Source organism: Notolabrus celidotus, chromosome 6 (genome assembly GCF_009762535.1).
Source record: "Notolabrus celidotus isolate fNotCel1 chromosome 6, fNotCel1.pri, whole genome shotgun sequence".
Taxonomy (NCBI): Eukaryota; Metazoa; Chordata; class Actinopteri; order Labriformes; family Labridae; genus Notolabrus; species Notolabrus celidotus.
The window spans coordinates 22,215,265-22,236,661 of NC_048277.1; the positions used below are offsets into that span (position 1 = coordinate 22,215,265).

General features: G+C 37.8%; 2 protein-coding genes across 2 annotated transcripts in view; both read left to right on the forward strand.

Moving 5' to 3' along the window:
- Positions 1–3,599, forward strand: part of roraa (RAR-related orphan receptor A, paralog a) — a 280,549-nt gene extending 276,950 nt beyond the window's left edge. The window contains 1 exon segment of the mRNA XM_034685220.1: positions 40–3,599. Within this exon segment, the coding sequence (XP_034541111.1) occupies positions 40–204 (165 nt within the window). The 3' untranslated portion in view covers positions 205–3,599.
- A 4,836-nt stretch (positions 3,600–8,435) lies between these two features.
- ice2 (interactor of little elongator complex ELL subunit 2) lies at positions 8,436–21,332 on the forward strand. The gene is made up of 15 exons (XM_034685229.1): positions 8,436–8,710; positions 10,624–10,725; positions 10,845–11,199; positions 11,285–11,404; positions 11,496–11,630; positions 11,843–11,959; positions 12,278–12,437; positions 13,047–13,228; positions 13,332–14,157; positions 14,681–14,850; positions 16,069–16,198; positions 18,163–18,247; positions 18,487–18,537; positions 19,638–19,896; positions 20,940–21,332. The coding sequence occupies exons 1-15, from the start codon at positions 8,697–8,699 to the stop codon at positions 21,084–21,086; spliced, it is 2,853 nt and encodes a 950-aa protein (XP_034541120.1). The 5' UTR covers positions 8,436–8,696; the 3' UTR covers positions 21,087–21,332.
- Positions 21,333–21,397: the final 65 nt, after the last annotated feature.

A 21,397-nucleotide genomic window follows, 5' to 3' on the forward strand; every position in this document is an offset into this window, starting at 1 on the left:
CCTGTGAATCTAAACAGCCTGTCTCCTCTCTCTCCACAGTTGATATGCAAAGTGTCGACACTGCGAGCGCTGTGCAGTAGGCATACAGAGAAGCTTACAGCTTTCAAAGCAATATACCCAGACATTGTGCGTGCCCACTTCCCCCCCTTATACAAGGAGCTGTTTGGATCAGACTTTGAGCAGTCCATGCCCGTTGACGGGTAGCAGCCCTGCCAGGTGCCAGTGTGCCCACCGTAGGGGAATGTGGAGGAGGAATCTGAGACACTTTATTGGTGCCCTGCACAAACCAGAGCGGACAGATGGCACACTATTCAACTTCTTCTTTTACATCGAAGGGGAGGGCTTTTAGGGAGTTGATTCTCAAGGTTTACTTTGTTGAATTAAGTTCTCGTTTGGAAGACTTGTGGGACCCGACACCCCATGGGACACGAAGAGGAGAGAGGGACAAATCATTTCTGTTTGGCTGAACTTGACCCTCTTTTGCGCATTTGGAAAATAAAACCCTTGATTTATGTTTTCATCAGTATTATGATTTGTCCGTACATCAGAGTTCAAATTGTATAAACAATTCATGAGGCAGTTTTGGATTCATCATTGCTGGAGACATCTCCATTTGGAAGATCTGTCTAATAAATCAGTGTTATTTTCAAGTTATTCCCCAAAAACAGATTAGCATTTTTCACTCTCAAAAATCATCTATCCTCCAAACTGAAAATAAATCAGCCATGAATGCGTACACTTCGGTAAAGTTCAGCCATGTTTTTCTCTTGATTTCAGCCGTATCTTTTGGACAAAGTTCTTGGAATGAAAACTCACAGCGACTTTGAGGGAGGGGTCTGTCAGCATGGTGATGCATTTGGCACCTCTCTATGGACAATCGTTTAAAAAAAGGAAAAAAAAAGAAACATGGAATTCTGGTAATTCTAATGAAAACGCAATGATTTTAGCTGTCAAAGACTCCATCCACCATTGTTGCATAGTGAAATCATGTAAGGCCATCTGCTATTAATCCTTCTCTGGACAGGTGCCCTGGAGAAGCAAAGGGCACCAACACAATGAAAAGGGTCCATTCCACCTGTTTTATAATGTACTACAGGGTATATGGTCATAAGTACTTACTATACAGAAAAAAGTAATGTTTATAGAATCTATTTTAAATAACATGTATGATATTAGTAGTTAGACCATTCTTAATTGTTGAATTGATAAGGCACTTTTATTTACACCTTTCTTTAATTTAAGACTTGTATATTTACCTAGTGATGTGTTGCATGTGCACAAGAAATACAAGTTGAACCATGGTCACAGAGGCTAGTCCTGGGAGCTGCAGATGAAACTGGTCTAGAAGTGTAAGGGCTGTCTGTTAGGACTGCTGGCGTGGCTGCTGGTTGGTGAACGAAAGAGGCATGGATGAGAAGGCAGGTTAGAGACGCTCTATCACCTGTGTTACCTCAACAACACCTGTCAAAATGTAGCTCTGATTCTCCTTTTAGGGAGTATGCACACACACACAGGAAGTCTCATGGTTTTTCTGGATCAAACCAAGGTGTTGTACGGTGACATTTATGATATTTCTAAATGATTCTGTAATTTTTTGGTACTTATTTTACTGTGAAAATCCTCACATCTTATGTAAAGAAGGGCACAAGAAACATGCAAATCATACATTACCACAGCCAAGGCTTCAAAAACATTGAATATCTATGTAGTTTAGATCCCACAAAGACTGTAATCCAACTCTTCCATCTAGTGGAAGGTAATGATACAGCATGCAAGTTCACAATCCAACAATGAAGACAAAAGGTGTAACCTAAAAGCACATTTATAAGCCTCTGTCAAAATGTTTTCAGTGTTTTTTTTTTTTTTTTTTTTACTAGCGACTTTATCTGCCTTCTCAGCGCAGCCTCGGCCCAGCAATGCCACCACAGAGCACAGAAGGAACAGTGAAGGGAAAAGTGAATATTCAAAGCCTTGTCTGGTAGTAAAGCTTCTATTTTTGTAACACGTTTTGGTTAATAAACTCATGAAAGAGAAGGAGGGAGAGAAAAAGATGTCAGGTAGCACTTAACTATATTCCCGCAATAATTAGACTAGCCGTTGTTTGTATGATTAGGGGAGAAACATAAAAATGGTAGGACAAGTGCTATTTTCAGAATGCTTTGTTGTTGTGTTTCTGTTTTGTTGAGTGTGTCTTTCTTGTCAGTGTGGTAGTAAAGTGGTTTTAAAAAAAAAAAAATCCTCGTCGTGCCAAACAGTAGTCGTTGCTTCCGCTTTCCAGTCTACTCGTCTATAATGTAGAATGGATACCTAAGACATTCCAGCAATCTCAGTAGCGGCTTCTTGAATATCTTTCAAAAAACAGCAAAAAAAAACGAAGAAAAAAAAAAGTTATCCCTTTAGAAACCCAACAAAGCATGTTAATACATCTGTCACCAACCCTAACATAGACCCCAGTTGTTTGTCTATTGTCTCTCTGTTTGCACACGATCATTCCTCTGCCGTGCAATTTGTACAAGGCGTTAATGCCTTGTGCTGTCACCCCTCAGGGAAGAGTTTCTTTTGCGCTTTCTGTTTGAGAGGACATTTGTTTGTGCTCATTAGATTTAATTTATGTTGTTTTTGTCAGGGATGTTCCATGAGAAGTGGTTGAGGTTTGAATATTCATCACTGAGTGGTTCAGAGTGTTTTTTTTACATTATTGATGTCCTTCTGGGGGCCTCAAGCCGCTCAAAGGCCACTGCTACCCTACGGTCAAGTTCAACAAAATGTCATTTCTAACAACACAAAACCCCATCACTTAAAAAAAAAAAAAACAACGCAGTTTTGTCAGCACACAGCATATTCCTGTTTCACAAAAAAAATCTGTTTTGGTTTCAAATGGTGTCATCAGGGTCTTTAAAAAATGATAACCCTCTTTGTTAGAAAAACCAAATATTCTTATGCAATACTAAATCTGTTGTGTTGGGTTGTAGTAGATATGCTGTACCTAAGTAATAATCTCTGTTATGATCCAATGCTATTTGGATATGCACAAGCCCACTACGACTAGTAAACCTCAGTCTCCCAGCAGAACAAACCCAGTCTGGAACACTGCTAGACAATCCAGGTTTGAGAGGCCAAGTTTGTGGCCCAGGCAAATAAGAGCAAGCGAAGAGGATGAGGTGTGAACGCTCAGGGAGGTAACAGGTAGACCGAAGGAGAAGCAGCTCGCATTGCAGAGCACTTGATTAGCTGTTTTGTGATTAATGAGTTCTTTAAAAATCTCTTTGAAGCACTCATTTGATACGAGGAGGTGGCTTGGCACACTGAACACGCAGTGCAGCACTTACTGTTCAGAAGAAAAGGAAGACATGGAGATATGGCAGATTTTCTGTTATTTATTTGCAAAGAATCCGCTTTTTTTTTTTCTTGTAATTTTTTAATAGTTTGATGGTCAAAAGAAAATCAGTTTAGTATTTTCTCTAACATGATCAGCTAAGGTCTACTACCAACACGGTTGTTCTGTTGTAAAGTGAAAAAATGTTTTGCTCAAGTCTAAATATGATTGAGCAGAATGTAATGTGTTCATTATTAAACAAGCAATATGCCTTGTGTGAGAATTACGGGTCTCTATAGTCATCATCTTTTTTCGATTTGACTTTCTCCATTAAGCTGATTCAACTTTATCTCAGTCCAGAACAAAAAGTAATAAAGCCACATTGCTCTGTATTTTATCTTCTGGTATGGTTGAAATATTGGCAGGATAGCAGCAAACGCTCCTCAAACACATGAATGCTTGAGTCTAACTATAAACTGCGCCTCAACACAGGCCTGTAAAGTGATGTCCTTCTGTATATTCTCACTTGAGGTATCCCGCTTTAAATAAGGGATCAATGCTAAGTGTGCGATTCAATCAGTGTATAGTATTCAGTAAAATGTGCTGGTCCTTCTGTCTCTGCTCTGTTGTCTGTTTGTACAAAGCAATAGTGTGTGTGCGTGTGTGTGCGTGCGTGTGTGTGTGTGTGTGTGTGTGTTTGTTCTCACAGTGTGTGACTAAAACAAACCCCAGACAAGGCTTTAATAATTACAGAGGAACAGGGTTATGTGGATGAGGAGGTCTTGATTTTTTTATTTTATTTTTTGGGACTTTTTTGAAAATAAAAAAAAAGGTTTTGTTTGGAAATGCTGAGCTCAATCCATCCATACATGATAGGTGTAGGTTTTAAAAGCGTGACATACTGACTTCAACAATTCATAGGTCTGCAGAATGCTGTGAGGCAACATTGACCAGCTTCACAGTCCAAACACGCTTCGCTGTCACTTCAGACAGCCAAAAACTGCAATGAATGGAAATAAATTCTGGCCTCTAAATTGTGAAGATGAAGTTTTCTCTCTGCCATAAATTGTGAAGATCAGTGTTATGTCACGCTTTAAAGTTGTGCAGGAGTGTCGGTGTGTTACCCAGAATTCTGAGTCAGTCGTCACATTTTAACAGAACTCATCCTCCAAAGCACAGCTGATAAGGATTTATGACTTAAAAATACGTTTAAGAATATAGTTTTTAAAAAAATGAAAAGCAACTTCTAGCCATAATCGAATGTCAAGCAATAATATATGTCTGTGTATTATTTTGATTCTTTTGTGCATAATAGTCTCCGAACATCTGCATGTAAATACACCTCTTATTTATCACTTTTGTTTTTGTTTTTTGTGTTGATTCTTCCGTGGATGTTTTTATGTTTCATCTGTATATTTGACCAGTTCTGTTCCCCGGTGGAGAACCAAGAACTTGACATGGCCTGTATGCTGTATATCTTAATTTTCTCTCTCTTTCTCTCTCCCTCATTCTTGGCTGTTTATCCACCATATTTAATGTTATTATTGACCACGTGTATAAAGGTAGCTTTGTAATTTCTGTCTGTATAGGTAAGAGGAAAATACTGCTACTAAGGCCTACCCAGTGAAGATATTTATCTGTTTATCAATTACACCTTATTGTACGATAACTCTGTTTCTAGTTTGCTTCCCTCTTTTAGGATTAGTTTGATAGAAATAGGGTGTGCTGACATTTATTTTGTGTTGCCCTGATGTGTGGTGCTAGGTAAGTTAATTTTGTGAACAAAGTATTGATTCCTAAGCCTGGCCACCCTATTAGTTCATTCATTTCATTGCATATTAATGTATTATTGATATTAGGACTCAATAAATAATAATGATAATGAAAATGATAGTGGTAAGATTTACCCAGCCAGTACCTGTATCAGTGTGCTAGTCTTGGGATAAGGCACTTATTTCCTTCTGACTTATAGCAAAGCTAGTATCTGCTAATTTACAAGCTATTTAAGGTTGCTTTTTCAGGTTGGTGGAGAAATGCTAATATTCAAACTGAAACAGCAGTATTGTGTTTTTTCTTTGTCTGATTGTAAAAAACCACTCACTGAGGCTATAGTTTGTCAGGTTTTTAAGATACTTAATATTTACCTCTCTCGTGTTTGCATAGTTCTTCACCTGATGCAGGGAAGTGGTGCTTGGATTTTATTAAAACAGAGCCTCGCTATGCTTTTGTTATCTCCCATTTTAGACTATCCTGAAAGTGGTTTCCTCCTAAACCTTTTTTGCACCACATGAAGTGTTACAAATGTACATGACAGAATTGCCATTTGAGGACAAAGTTGACCTTTTTCTCTCCACTCTGTAGCAAATATCAGTGAGAATATGCTTGCAATAATCTACAACGTATCACACTGAGTGCCTCTCGGTGTAACAAGATGCATCCATGGTTTTGATTGTCTTTTTTTGTGGTTCTGAAGTGACAATGTATTTTGTACATGAGGATAAACTCTCACTCTCACATGCTTTTTTCTGATACTTTCTTTATGTGATGTTGATCATTTTCACGTGGGTTGATGCTTCAATGTTTTTGATGGTCCGTTTCAAGTGTACATGTCACCCCTCACCTTATTTGACAAACATAACCGGGAAGTTTTTCATGTTCATTTTGAGTCAAATAATTGCTTGCAGAGAATACTTCAGTAAAACACACCTGCACTTTTTTTTGATCAGGCAAAAACATACAGGCAATCCACATTTCTGGTTGTTTTTGATCTTTTTTATTTCACTGAAGAGCAGAAGATGTACTGATGCATTGTATATCAAGTATTTGTATGTGTTTGTAAAAGATGCAAACGACACATCTGGATTTCTTTAGTGTTCTGTGTTTAATGTACGCTCAGTCAGTTGGGGTAACTTAACATGAAGGGTGGGTGGAGCAGGGGTGGATTTTCTTTTTCTTTTTTTTGTTTTCATGCAAAAACCGTTCCAATTATGTGGAAAGCCCCGAAACTAGTGTGTGGTTGTCACAAATTTCTAAGTCACACGTTTGCTACTGATGTTAAAATGGGGACAGATGATCATGTACCTTTTATCCAGCTCTTTTGAACTCTCTTTAGCAGGTAGTCTATTCACAAACGTAGTTTTGCTCCTTCTTGTCTGATTCTTAAATATGAAAATAAGTATTTTGATTCATTTTGTAAATACAGCTGTAAAGAAAAATAAGAAATTTAATGTTGTCTTTTAAATACTTTTCATTCTAATATGAATGTTGTTATATTGTACTTAGAAACTGTACCTTTAATATTACCTTTATTAAAAGTGCATTGGACACATCGATTTTAGATGTGCTTTATGTGCTGTTATCCCATAATAAAATTTACCGCTTGTAATGGGCTTTTATTTCCTGGCTCTTTATCTGTCTCTGTCATTTGCTCCTTCTCTCTTTAGCTCATTTTCTCTCCAACAAAATGAATGAAGTTCAAATTTTTATTCCAGTTTTTCTTTTAGGGTTAACTGCCCTCAATAGTGTTTCCATATTTTATCAGACGTAGCCTCACTCAACTGGAAACTCTTCTCTGAATACATTGAAAAATACTTTCATTCAACGAGTCCCCTTTTTTCTTAATATGTTCATCAGGCAAAGGAAACAATGGGGAAAGACTGACACTTTTTCATCCAAACACTGAAAACAAACACTTAATGTGCAGGTCAGACACAACAAGCTAAAGCTATCAAGTAGGCTTTTTTTCTACCCAAACTACTGATGGAAAGAGTTACAAACTACAAGGAGAATAACTTGTGGAATAAATTGTATACATTTGGAAAAAACTTTCAGTAAAACTAATTACACAAACTCCTTAAAATGTCTGCAACTGTGTCGCTATTTGATCAGTAGCCCTAAAGACAGAAGGAAAGAAATTCCATTTCAGTAAGCTCAAGAGATCATGAGCTTTTGATGTCTAGATGCTGCTCATAATGGTATTGTTTCTTCAGCATTATATCCGAATAGGGCACACCAGATGAAATGTTCATGTACCACTAGGTCTACGTCTGAACCTGATTTGTGTATTTGCATTATAAACAGTGGAAATGGATTACATTCAGGTAGGTCTGCTAGTCAGGCAGCTGGAGCCAGGAGTCACTAGTTTACATCAAGGGTTCCCAAACTTTTCAGCCTGTGACCCCCAAATATAGGTGACTAAGACTTGCGACCCCCACTGTCCCTCAAAGTGATTTAATGTGGCTTCATTTAGCTGGTCTGCAGCAAATGACTCTACCTACATGAGCATGTGTCTGTGTTGCCTGTGCCGTTATGAAATTAACCTATTGCTACTGATGCTTTTGATAATTAACTGTTTACTAAACCTAAACTTAGGAGTCATCTGGCAAAAAGAAAGGCACATTATATTTTATAATTTCAAGGTTTTAATTCAAGTTTAGCTACTATTTTTGTAGATATTTTTAACTATAATGGCTCAAATTTACTACTTTTAGATAACTTTTTTTACAAAAACATTCTGGGAGACATTTCACGACCCCCCATTTGTGTCTCGCGATCCTCCAGGGGGTCTCGACCCACACTTTGGGAACCCCTGGTTTACATAAGCTAATAGCCTATAGACCATCAGAGTGCAATAAATGACTGTGTTACGATTTAACTGATATTCATACAGGGTTATAGATCTGTGATCCTATATGATAAAATGGCAATATTGGCATCAAAAGGTTCATCCCCACAGTTAAATATTGTTAGTATATTTAGTTAACATATTTATCTAACCCTTCTTTAGAGCTAGATTTATATAATTGTCGACGAAAGATAATTATTCCAGACAATCATTGATTAAGATTACCTTAGGCTAAGGTGGTTCTCGAGCCTGGTGGGACAGCTCAGGGTGTTTTAACCCTTTTCTGTCCATTGTTGATCTGTGGTGGAAGGAGGAGGAGGAGGGAGGCAGAGGACTCAAGAGGTTACAGGATACTGAGGACCAAGGCACCAAATAAATACATAAAGAAATAAAGAAGTAGAGAGATAAAGATAAATTAAAGAAAAAGAAAGAAAAGAAAGAACAAGGAAAGTAAAATAAACTGGAGTAGTGGTATAAAAATAGTAAAAGAGAAGAATACCTTCTCCCCAAAAACGGACTGGAGCACAGTTATTGAGGACCAAATAGAAAACATCTGGTTTCTTGTTTCAGTATTTTACACAGTGAACATGGAGGTATGATGTAGTTAGTGTGGATGTCCGGAGGAGGGCAGTAATGAGCACCGAGCTATGAACGTCGACATCATTTCGCTTGTCGAAGAACTGACACACGTTTGTTGACGTTAGCTGGCTAAAGCTAAATGCTGTGACTCCTGTGGACCACAAACAACTGACAATAATGGAGCTGGTGTGGTAAGTTTGAATATTGTCACAGTGGAAGACTTTGAGACGATTCCTTCAACTCAGCTTAACAAATACGGACTAGTTAAGTTTGTGTAGTTTCAAGCTAGTTGGTGCAGCACACATGACAGTTGAGCTCTCACTGACAGCTAACGAGATGTTTGCTGTTGGAGAAACTTATTGAAGATACTCGACACCTGTTATCATTAAGTTGGGGGGTTTTGTAGCCGTAATAGCAGGTATTAAATATAAGTTTGGAGATGTGCACCAGGCAAACGTAACCTGACTGTAAAGCTGCATCAATGTTATTTTTAAAGTTTGTTTTAGGCAATATATGCCTTCCAAACCCGCTAAATGCAGCATAAAAAATCCGGGCAGCATGTGAAAGAAGAGGTGTCTCATGTTAATTTATCAACATCACTTCATAGAGAAAAAAAATCAAAATGTAAAATAAAATAACCCAAAATCTATGTCATGTAAAACTATTGCATTTATATTTAGGTCTTTCCAATGTACATTAAAAAAAGTTTTAACATTAATTTGAATGAAAAACAAGTGAGTTATCTTCAGTGAACTATGATCTGTGAGATTTAAAGAACACCAATAAACTAAATCTTGATTTAAATGGTTAGTAATGGAGTTAAGAAATTTGATTTAAAAAAAATGTGGATATAAATTTTTTTGGGGTTCTGACACTTTTGGATAATTGAATATGCACCGGGTCAAATTGACCCAGGAACATTATTGCTGTTCCAGAGAAATGAACATAACAGGAGGGTTAAGGATAACAAAAGCAAATATGTAAGACTTTCCAACCATGTAGAATAGAATAGAATAGAATAGAATAGAATAGAATAGAATAGAATGTACTTTATTAATCCCCAAAGGGAAATTCAGGTCTCTGGCAGATACAATTATAAAAATCTCATAAAACAAATAATTCAGGTGTCTGTCAGCTCATCTCCCATTGGTTAGAGAGTTATGAAGCCTAATGTACGGTGGCCCTGAAGAACAAAACAAATTTACAAAAGATGAAACACTTTTACAAAGTTGGAGAAAAATTTACATTTTGGAAAACAAATTTAAATTTAAGAAAACAAAATTACATCAGCAAAACACTTTTACCAAGGTCAACACAAATTTACATTTATGAAAAAAAATTAAATTTACAAAATCAAAAAACACTTTTATAAGCGGTGAGACAATTTTACAAGCGGTGGAACACTTTGACCATTCCTGAAACAAATTTACATTTATATTTAATGGAAAGGGAATGTATCAAACACCGGCAGTTTCTTGTAAGTCCATATGGGCTGGGCACCTTTTCGGTGCATGACACGATGAATAATAAATAAACTAAACTAAACAAAACTGTTATTTTTTTTGTATGTTACATGCGGGTACAATATTTGTTATTTTATATAAATTAGGAATTGCTGACTTAAGTTTGGGTTGAACAAAGACTGCATGGTCATTTTGAATCACGCTGAACAGAAACTTACAGCAAAAATTGTATTTATAAGCTATAGCTAAGACATTTTGAGTATTTTACATAAAACATATGGACCAATTTTATGCACTTATGTACCTCATACCCACAGCTTGTTTTCTGGATCTCAACTGATGTAAGAGAAATGTTCATCCGCAAATGATTTATCCATTTGACTTTCCTAAATTCATAATGTTTGGTTCATAAAATGTTCAAATTAAAACCTTGTAGTAGAGCCATGATAAAAGGGGCCCCATGCTGTATTCTTGGGTAGGGTTAATGCTCGACCAGAGGTGACAACACAGAACAATAATAAACGTGTATTGTGTTATCTTAGACTTTTTAAATGCTCTTATAATTTGGGCAAACGAACGCAGCTACACCTAAGTCATCTGTAAAGACTCTCTAATATCATATCTTTTCATTTTCATGTAAGGGAGGACCCTCCAGTCGCTGAGGCTCCTTTCTTTACCAGAGATCTCTATGAAAAATATTCCCTCGCACCTAACATCAGAGAACTGTGGGCCTCTCTACAAAGGTATGTCCATAAAGGAGAATATTCATTTACACAACAGTTCTGTTTTTTTCAAGGACCAATTATTGTGTATTTATCAGTCATGATCTTTTAATCTCAATTGTTTTTCCCCCTCCCCTCAGTCCTGTAGAAAATGCCAACACTAAACAAAGGGCTGTTATTAGTGCTGAAAAACGTTTCAGGTCTTCCTCCAAAGAAGAAGCTGGAGAGTTCAAAGACAATAGCTCCGTCAGCAAGGAAGAGTCGTGTTTGGACAGAAGTGATGGCAAAGATATGTGTGTGGACGATGGCTCAGAATCCACGGAAGAATCTAAGGACAGAAACTCAAAAGTAACACTCAAGCAGGCTGAGAATGAGGTGGATAATGCTTATCCTGATCCCAGACTGCCTTACCCATGCTTATCCAGTCTGTCCAGCAATCAGCAGAAAACATATCTTGACTGTTTGCTAAATAAAAAAGGAATGGCCCCTACTCAGGTAATGATTTTTACTCTTTAATGGTATTTTGAATGTGCTAGTTTTTGTTTCTTGCTTCCCATAATGATCTGCTCAAATATTTCAGAGCTTACAGGCACGAGTGAATACTGAAGTGATGGAATTTACAAGGTACCTGCAGGATGTGGCCAGAATATGTGCTGATGACTACCACGTCATTCCAGAGGGAGCCATGCAATATTCACAGGTACCAATACCACAAGAATCGCACCTCTCAACACCTTGGGTTTCTAAGTATTAAAACGTTGGTCCTGGTTTGCTTCTTTTTTTTTTTTCAGGATTTCTTCAGGGACTGCTTGGAGTGCATTAAGACATATCCTCAGCTCTACCAGATCCATGAGATGACTAGTTTAACAGGGGGGACATTTAACCCAGGGCTCAAACTGACCTTTGAAAAACAGCTGCTAATCATGGTAAGGTACTTCTGAAGTGCTACTATCACAGTGTAACTGTTCAAGTCTCAGATGGGTCTAGGATTAACATTTCATATTCTTAATTTGTTCACAAAGACCCCTGTCCAGTTCTCCATTCAACCTTTTAACTTAAAGTGGAGTGTTGCAGTATCAGCCTTTGTGATGATGATTCCCTCCCCTTATTCACATCTTCCTATCCTTTATTTCTCCAGGGCAATGTGGATATTACAGACCACACGATCGTGTCTGCTGATGCACAGCTTGCAAGGGATTATCAGAGTGTTTCATCAGAGAATCCTCCAGCTAAAAAAGCTAAGGACATGCACGCTGTAAGCAATTGTCTCGCTTTTTAATTACTCTATTAAAATAAGTCACAAAGATTTTTTACTGCTAGAATGGGATTCATGACCGCAGGTCTATTGTAACTCCTTTTCAGCTCTTGCAGTTTTCACAAAAGACACCAGAGGGTGTTCATGTCTTGCTCAGCAAAACCAGTGCTAATTAAGTTTCTGAAACATGGCAGGTCACACACACAGTACTGTCAAAGTCCAGTCTAACCTATACAGCTGTGTGGTTACCTGGCCTGCTTGTTTGGTTGATTCAGAGATTCTATTTGTGTAAACAAGTTCATGTTTTTTTTGCTACAGACAGTCAGCAGTGATAGTAACGCCAAGGCCCTAGGTGATCGCTATGAGCCTCACGTGTGTCTGACTCGAGATGCTCTTGTAAGGCTGCTAGACAACCACGGCCCTGACTTTGGAGAGCAATGGGAGCTGCCTGTCTGGGTAGAATGTAACAAAAGGAAAGGTATGGCATTGTGATTCAGCCACTTTAAGGATTATGTTTGATGTTTATGACATTGAAAAATAAAAGTGAAAAATGCTTGTTGAAAAGTTGAAGACTTAAACTCAAGGACAAAAAATTCAGATGCATAATGTCAATGCAAAAAAAACTCAGTGCTAGGAATTCAAAGGCTTAAAAAATTCAAAATCTGATGGGACTGATTTACTTCCATAGATGTTCACCTATTTGGCTTAGCTTTTAAGACCCTGTTTAAACCTAACATTATCAATCAATCAATCAATCAATTAATCAATCAATCAATCAATCAGACTTCATTTGTAAAGCACTTTTCATACAACAATATTGTAACACAAAGTGCTGTACATAATCATAATAATAATAATAATAATAATAAAATAGAATAAAATAAACATACAACAAGACAGGATTGGCCTATATAATGACTATTTTTATTCAGTGAGGAAAACTGCATTTCATTCATTTTCAATCCTGATTGTGAAATAAATGCAGTCGTACAGAAATCTGGGATGTCCTCAAAGAATGCAATGACATAGAATGACCCCATGGTGGCACTGTTTCACTCACGCTTTGTTTCATGTGCCTCATCTACAGGCAGTGTTCAGGAGAAGACCGTGTACATTGACTCTCCACTTTTGAAGACTGAAATGACAGTGAGAGAAAGGAGTCACTTCTTTCATGAGGAGAGTTTGAAACTTGCCTTTAACAAGAATGGAAGTAAAAATGTTTTTCATTTAATGACAGAGCTTCCTGTGAGTGAGCAGCAACTCTCAGCAGTATGTTAACACACACACATATACATAGTCATCTACTTAGTATCCTCCACTTTGGTCTTATGTTGTCAGAACTATGATTGATTGTTTGTTTTTTGTTAAATAGGTCAATTCAAAAAGGGATTTGGTGTCATTTGAAAATTGCCTTGACTTCGACATGGATCTTACCGACCTGGAAACATTTGGGGAGACCACACCTGGAAAAACCCCCAAGATGCAAAAGAAACAGACCGACCAGGATGCATCTGTTAAAAGTAAACAAGCTTCAATTTTGTCACCTTCAAGTAAGAATGAAAGGTCAGCTGAGCTTGCTAGTGTAAACACTAGCAACAGTACACAAGAAGAGGAAAACACCTCTTTGGCAGATAAGGATGATCCCACAACAGAGGAGACCGCTCAGCCAGTTTTGAGGGAAGTCCCTGGGCCAAAAACTGAATCTATGAGAGAGGATTCTGCTCAAGAAAGTGATGAAAACCCAGTTCTTGCAGAGGACTCAGATGATGAGAAGCTGGTCATTGATGACTCTCTTTCTTCAGCTGTATCACCTGCAACACCAACAAAGTCTAAAACCTCTCAGATTTCCAACGTCCCTGAGCCTGTACCTGCAAACTCAGAGTCCCCTCAAAAAGGTGGTAGGATGACACGACAAAGCACAAAAGCGAAGGTATCTGGTGACCAGCTGGGTGAGATTCTGCGCATGCAGACAGCTATGTTCAACAAGGCTAATGACACAGCCAAACACTCCACCACATCCCAGGAGACGAACTCACCCACACGATGTATGGGAACCCCAGTTCACACACACCCAACTTCTCTGGTCAAGCCATGTGTGACCTCTTACTTAGAGAGAAGCAAGAACCAGGATGGAGCGACATGCGCTGCTTCTAAGGACTCTTCACCAGAGATCAACGTCACTGCAACAGGGCACAAAAGTTAGTGACCAATTGATTTTCATACTGGGCCCTGTTTATCAAAAGTAATCAGATCAGATGCAAGCTATTGGATTTGATCAAACCTTGAAAACGGCCTGTTCAAAAGAAAAAGGGTTTTCATCACGTAGTTCAGTATCAGCTTTTATCTGAATATAACCTCCAGTGTGTGTTCAGAACTTCTGAGTGGGATTTGGACAACTTGATCCAGAAAAAAAAATCAGGTTTGGATCTACCAACCTGCATTACAGGTACAACATTTGTTAAATATGTTAGCTAGGTAAAACAAAACAAAGGATTTATATTTATGTATTTATATAAAACACAATCCCTCTGATTTAGAGACAGTCAACCCTACCGCTGGGGCTCGTAAACTGGATTTCCTGATCCTGGATAGCTAAGAATTGTATTCCTGAATCCAGCTCATTCCTCTCCATGTCAATCCTTTTGAACAACGGGGCCCAGAAGATCTACGTTTTTGTCATGTCGTTACTTCACATCTAATACGTTATTCCACCCCACACAGAATTACTGTCAGACGACCTGCAGGCTGGTGTGGAGGATGAGAAAGACTACGAGCCTCCGGAGAAAGGCAGCCTGCTCTACAAGCTCTACAGTCTGCAGGATTTGTTGCTCATGGTACGCAGCTCTGTCCCGCTGACCCATTCCAGGAAAGTGGGAAACAACCAAAACAAGGTACAAGTTAGTCTGTGCACACTTCAAGTTTCATTTCACATATCTACACTGCAAAAAGCCACCTTTTTTACACCTTTTATTTGTAGAGGAGAGGACAGTGGATAGTGCAGGAAATTGGGAGAGAGTGGAAGACATAATGAGATGCACTAGGTATTATATTTCTTGAAACCAGCAAAGTTATACTAAAAACGTATTTACTTTTCTTGATGGAAAGACAAAAGTTAAGAATATATTTCTCATTATGTAGGATCATTTTCTGCCTTGTAATTTGGATGAACTTATCTGAATGTAATTATTTCTATTTGAAACGGATTGAAATGTTACATTTTTAAATGTAAGTGTCCGTGTACAGTACTGTGACAACTGTACTAATATATAGTAGTACATATTTTCTATTGTTACGTTGAAAAATAAAACAGTGGATTACATTTGGCTGTCATTTGTTTTAATTGTGTGAAGAGACAATTGTGTCAAAGTAGTAATTTCTTATTCCATGCTTGAAATAAGAAATTATAACTATGGTACCTTTTTTAAAAAAAACAAAAAAAAAACAGTTAAACATTGGTTAAAAACAAACCAGTCAAGTACTCATGAATAATCAGTTTTCTCACTTGATGCCCATTCCTGGGGCTTTGTCCTCACCTTCCATCCTGTTTTTATAATGTCACAAACGCTTTGTATGTAAAATCTGTTTGTAAGTCAATTCATGTAGTGTCCTGTTAACTGTTTTGTGACATCCTCTAGTTTTAAAACGTGTTGTTTTATGTTTTATCTGAGTACCTGCCCTAGGACTACGGATGAAATTTAGCTATTGTGCTAATTCCGGCATATTTACATTGAGGCACACTGTTGAAATGTTGATTAATGTGCAATGTCCTAATCAAATAAACTCAAATTAGAATTAAAAAGCAGTTTTATACTCGTGAGTGTTGATGAAACAGCTTTGTAACAGTTGATATTCTAGTTTCAAGCATGTTTTACTTAATATAGGTCATACAATCTCAGTAACAAGCTGTAATATCTTACTGAGATAATTTAGGACCAAAACAGTCAAAACAAGTGAAACACTTGAACATAAAAACTGCGTGGTGAGAAAAACTATCTTATCAGGCAAAATTTCACCCTTATCTAAGATATTCAACCTTACTTAGATTTCAGTTTTTGCAGTGTACCGTCAGCTTCCCATATTTCTGATCTTTTCTGTTTTCCTTTTACAAGTTTGTTCCAGTCCATGTCCTGCCCAAGCTTGAGTACCAGTTATGTTACGGTGTTGAGTGTCTAACCAGCAGTGAGGCTTGTCAGCTGTGGACTGAGACAGAGCTCCACTCCAGCACCGTCTCTTACATAGGTAAACTTTTAAACTGTGTTTCTAAATGAATGTTCCAAACTGCTCTCAGAATTAGTGTAATGAGTAGAGAAGGGTATCCCTGTAGTCTTTAATTTGTCATCATCATTGCCAGGAAAGAGCTCACAGTACCATTTATGTGGATAAGAGAAGAAAAAAAAAATCCTCTCCCTCCTTCCTGCCCACATGGCAAATCCTCCCACAAACCAACCGAATAGTCTCTAGATGACTCACCGCCCCGCTGTGACTGTGTGTTGATTGAGTTTACTTTGTTGCTATGACTACGACCATGCTTGATTACGGAGAAAGCTGTGTGCAGAGCTCAGCTAAATGCTGTTTTGAACGTCAGTGAAACTCTGTTAATGCTTATTATCAACTCGCATGCGCTCCTTAACTGTAGTTTAAGATTTCAAAAAAGACTCATTACTACATTACCTTTTTCTGTACTGGATCTATTTATTTGTTTAGGTGTTGGCTGGGAACATACATCATCCTCCACCCAGAAGCCCCTAACTTGAACTTCTCTCTTCTCAACTCAGCTCAACTTTATTTATATATCACCTTTCATACATAAAAACATGCAGCCCAAAGTGTTTCACAGAATAACAGAGAGACAGAAAACAACAGCAACGGTAAAATTATAAAAGGCATGATAATTATAAAATACCTAAAAATAAAACAAAATCAATGCAGTAAAATTAATAAAATAAGTAATAGTGGAAAGAAAAGTTAAAAATAAGGTAGCATTAACATGATCAGAAGAATACAAGAAATAAATAGATAAATACATAATTAAATAAGATAAATATATGTTAAAGCAATGATTCGAATAATAATGGTTAAAATAATTATATAAAAAAAATGATAATAAAAATAATAATGTCCAGGGCTAAACATAAATGACTTCAAAGTAAAAGCTAGATTAAAAAGGTTAGTAATAATTTTATTTTTTAAAACACCCTCGGGGTGCTGGTGGCCTAGCGGTCTAAGCACCCCACATATAGAGGCTATAGTCCTCGTCGCAGGGATCGCCGGTTCGATTCCCAGCCGGTTGAACACTTCCTGCATGTCTTCCCCCGAGCTCTACTCCCCACATTTCCTGTCTCTCTTCAGCTGTACTATCAAATAAAGGCAAAAAGGCCAAAAATATAACTTAAAAAAGAAAAAAAACACCCAGAGAGCTCGCCGTTTTAATGTCCAGAGGCGGAGAGTTCCACAGCTTGGGGGCGTAAAATCAGAAAGCCTTCTGGCTTAGTCGCTGTAAGTCTTGAAGTTGAGGGATCATCAATGATACTTTCAGTACAACAAGTTTGTTTAATGTCTCTATAATCAGCTTTAATTTTACGAATAGCTTTCCATACAGGGGATGTCACCTTGTATCAGATATTGAAGACCCAGAGTGTTTTTAAAGGGAAGTGTTTTTGGCTTTAAACTAGGTAAGGTCTCCTTTAAAGATATGGAAAGTGTTTTTATGTTACTAACAACATTGAAAAAGAAATAGCCGGAGAGAATCAACATTTATGCAGATGAAATATATAGAATTATGCAACAAGAGCAGCTGATAAGACTTCCTTCTTTGCTGAGTGGATCATGGTTCAGCATGTGGTTATCATGTGGTATCCCCAGCTGTGTAATCATGCCCATGGTTGTGCACTTTAAAGCAGTCCATAAGAGAAGGAAGGCACTGTTAGAATGAGCAAGCTTCACAACCATGAGTGGGAGGCAGCAAAGGAGACAGGACCAACAAGCATGTCTTACCTCCCACTCAAGCTTGTAACAACGCTGGCAAACCATCACAGACTAATTACTTTATAAGCACCATGAATGGCATTGATGATGAAGCGACACTCTTGATGTGCGCCGCTCATTAGCTCTTGTTCTTTCCTCCGTGTCTCTCTCTCTCTCTCTCTCTCTCTCTCTCTCTCTCTCTCTCTCTCTCTCTCACCCTCCTTTGTCTGTCTCCGTAGCTCACATCAATGCGTTCACATCAAAAGTAGCTCTGCTGAGAAAGCTGCCTGACGCCTGGAAACAGAACATCTCGTGTGGGTTCAAGTGAGTGTCATTGCTCCGAATGTGTGCAGATGCTGAGGATTAACGTAATCACCCTGCTCTGATTAAGTTACCTGAGAGGTTTTTCATGTGTAACTCAGCCAGTTTATAAAAAAATCCAACCTTTTCATCCTCTGTAGCTCTCAACAACTCTAAATGTTGTCATCTAAATTGGTGTTGAAATTTAGATCCCTGACAAAATATACAAGCTTTGACGTGGTGATGTGTCTTTAAACCCACAGGCCTGCCAAGTCACTGAATATACTGCACCACCTCCTGAAAAAGCTAACAGGGTAAGTTGTTCAGGACATTCCATATCTCTGTATTGATTATTTGCTCTGTGCTCTCCCCATCAATCATTCAGAGATGTTGTGTCCTCTAAGACTTATGAGAGAGAACACATCACACCAATTTTTAAAATCGCTTCACTGGCTCCCAGTCCATTTTAGAACTGATTTTAAAACGATGATGTTGACTTTTAAAGCTCATAGGGGGTCAGCTCCAGACTACATTGCTGACCTCTTGACTCTATACGAGCCATCATGCAACCTTAGATCCTCCGGTAGGTCTTTACTAAATATTCCACGTTCACAGAGAAAAACAAAAGGTGATCAAGCATTTTCTGTTCAGGCCCCAAAGCTGTGGAATGACCTACCGGAGGATATTAGGGAAGCTAACACACTGTCGTCTTTTAAGACGCTTTTAAAAACTCACTATTTTACACTTGCTTTTTATTAATTTGATGGTTTATTGCTTTGGTCCTTGTTTTATTACTACTGCTGGATAATGACATGTTCTTAATTACTGCCTACTGCTTTTTAAAGTGTTTGTAAAGTGCTTTGTAATTTGTTTTGAAAAGCGCTATATGAATAAAGTTATTATTATTATTATTATTATTATTATTATTATTATTATTATTATTGTTATTGTTGTTGTTATTGTTATTAATATTATAAAAACTATGTTAATAATATTTATCAGGTGGATTTAATCCTTTTTTTGTTTTTATTTGTCCTCATGCATACCTGTTTGATTGAATGTACACTTTCTGGAAAGTTTAGGTCTTATAAGGCCGACATCTGTGCACATAGTCTTGTCTGTGCAAATCTGTCTCCACGCCCAGTTCAGCATGATGAAATCATTGTACAGTCAGGTCTGACAGTCAGCCCCCAGCTAAAAATATGACGTTCGTCTGCCTTTATGTTTGTGTTGGAGAATTACACAATCAATTTCTCAACACAATAGTTGTGTCATCTTCTAGTTTCTTAAGGCTCTTTTCACCTACATTCCCGTCATTTAACTGGAAAGAAAATGTGCTCAGAATGCTCCAACATGTTCCAGTGGGGGGATTTTGACTGTAACACGCCCTCTCTTACTTTATTTGTTTTTGTAGGTTAAAGGAAGGCCAGTACCTGATGGCACACGAGGCAGGTAAACCGTTTGTAACTGTCTTAAAAGTGGCTCCAAAGAAAATGAGTCTGGGGGCTTACAACCTACAGCAGGTCCACAGTGATGTCCCGCAGCCTCCCTCATCAAGGGCACAAGCCACCGGCCTTGTGCCCTGGATACCTGTTGATCCATCTGTGGTCCTTCCGTTCCACAAGAAGCACAGCCATGTTCCCTGCACCTTCCCTTTAACGCCCATTTTAAAGGTTTGTGCCTTTTTATACTGCGAGATGTGTTCTGTTTATAGATGGCACTGTGACAGAAATGAAATAGCAATGGAGGTCATGGCAAGCAATGAGGTGAGAGGTTGTTGGAATGATTAGAAAGTACTAATTGGCTCAGGTTTAAGGAAGCTCACACCCTTTATTATACATGCATTTGCACACACACACTCGCAGGGATTCTCCTAATGCAGTCTCCCAGTAAGCTGTGTTGAGTGCAAAGCCCTCTGCCATTTTCATATCAGACTGGCTGAACCAGCAAACTGCTGCATAGTTTACCTGCACAAGTCCAAAACTAACAACGGGAACAAAAGAGAGCAGAGGACAATCAGCAGCAGCTCAGCGGGGTTTAAGGGTGTACACACTGAGAGATTCATTGGATGCCTGTCTGAAATTCCTCAAAGCAGAGACATCGACACACGCTTCACACAAAAGTTGTCAACACTTACCACTGACCTTTTCACTTCTCATGATACACTTAAAAGTTTTAGTAACGCTGTTGGCAAGAAGAATAATTCTGCTTGAAAAGGAAACAAAAATCTTCCAATTTATCTAGCTTTAATGAATGATGTAATGAAGCATTTGCAGTTAGAGAAAATAAAATTCACCCCGAGAAGAAAGATAAATATGTTTTACTCAATATGGCAACCGTTTATATACCACTATAACAAAAACAACCCCATGAAAAAATTATAATTTAGCAAAATCTAGGGCACTTGACATCCTCCAAGTTGTATTGTTGTATTATTTATATTTTAATCACATTTTTATGTTATTTTTTTGGTATTTGTTTTATTTTACTTGTGTTTTGTATATCCTTTGGTTTTCATTTCTACATTATTTAGTTTTTTTGTATGTTAGTTTAAGGCATGGATAATAATGTCTCAGACTTTTGAAATTTGTATGTGGAAAAAGAAAAAAACACAATAAAGAGATTTTAAAAAATTGTTTTAGTATATAATATATGATGTGTTCGGCCGAGGTTAGTTATAATTATTTTTATACTTTACCTTTCTCTCTCCCTCCAGCCAGCGAAACGTCACTCAAACAGCCATGGAGCTGGACAGTCCAACAACAACAACTCGACTACTGGAGGTAAAAAGAAGAAAAAACAGAAGAATCGAGCGGCAAGGCATAACAACTATATGAAAAAGCTAATACAGAAGTCAGTTTAAATCCATGTAAGAGGACTAAGTCATGTCATTCATATCATTTCACATCGTGGTTGGTCAGTCAGAAGAGGAGCTGGAGCTGTATTAGAAATAAAGGAAATGAGAATATGTTGTTCACTGGAAATCTCCATTACCTTGAAACAAAAGCCAAAGCACTTTATTATAATTTCTTTATTTTTGTTAAGGAAAGTTTTTTATTTTGTTTGTAATGTTCTGAAAAAATCAACAATAAACAGTTCAGAGCCTTTACGTGTGGGTGTGATTACTGTAATGCACACATTAAGTGTTTACTATCTGGGCTGTGTCAAGTTATG

Excerpts from the sequence above, each read along its gene's own strand:
- ice2 (XM_034685229.1), top strand. Across the intron at positions 11,200-11,284 it reads AAGGAATGGCCCCTACTCAG|AGCTTACAGGCACGAGTGAA; the intron begins GTAATGATTTTT and ends CAAATATTTCAG. Across the intron at positions 12,438-13,046 it reads AGAATGTAACAAAAGGAAAG|GCAGTGTTCAGGAGAAGACC; the intron begins GTATGGCATTGT and ends CCTCATCTACAG.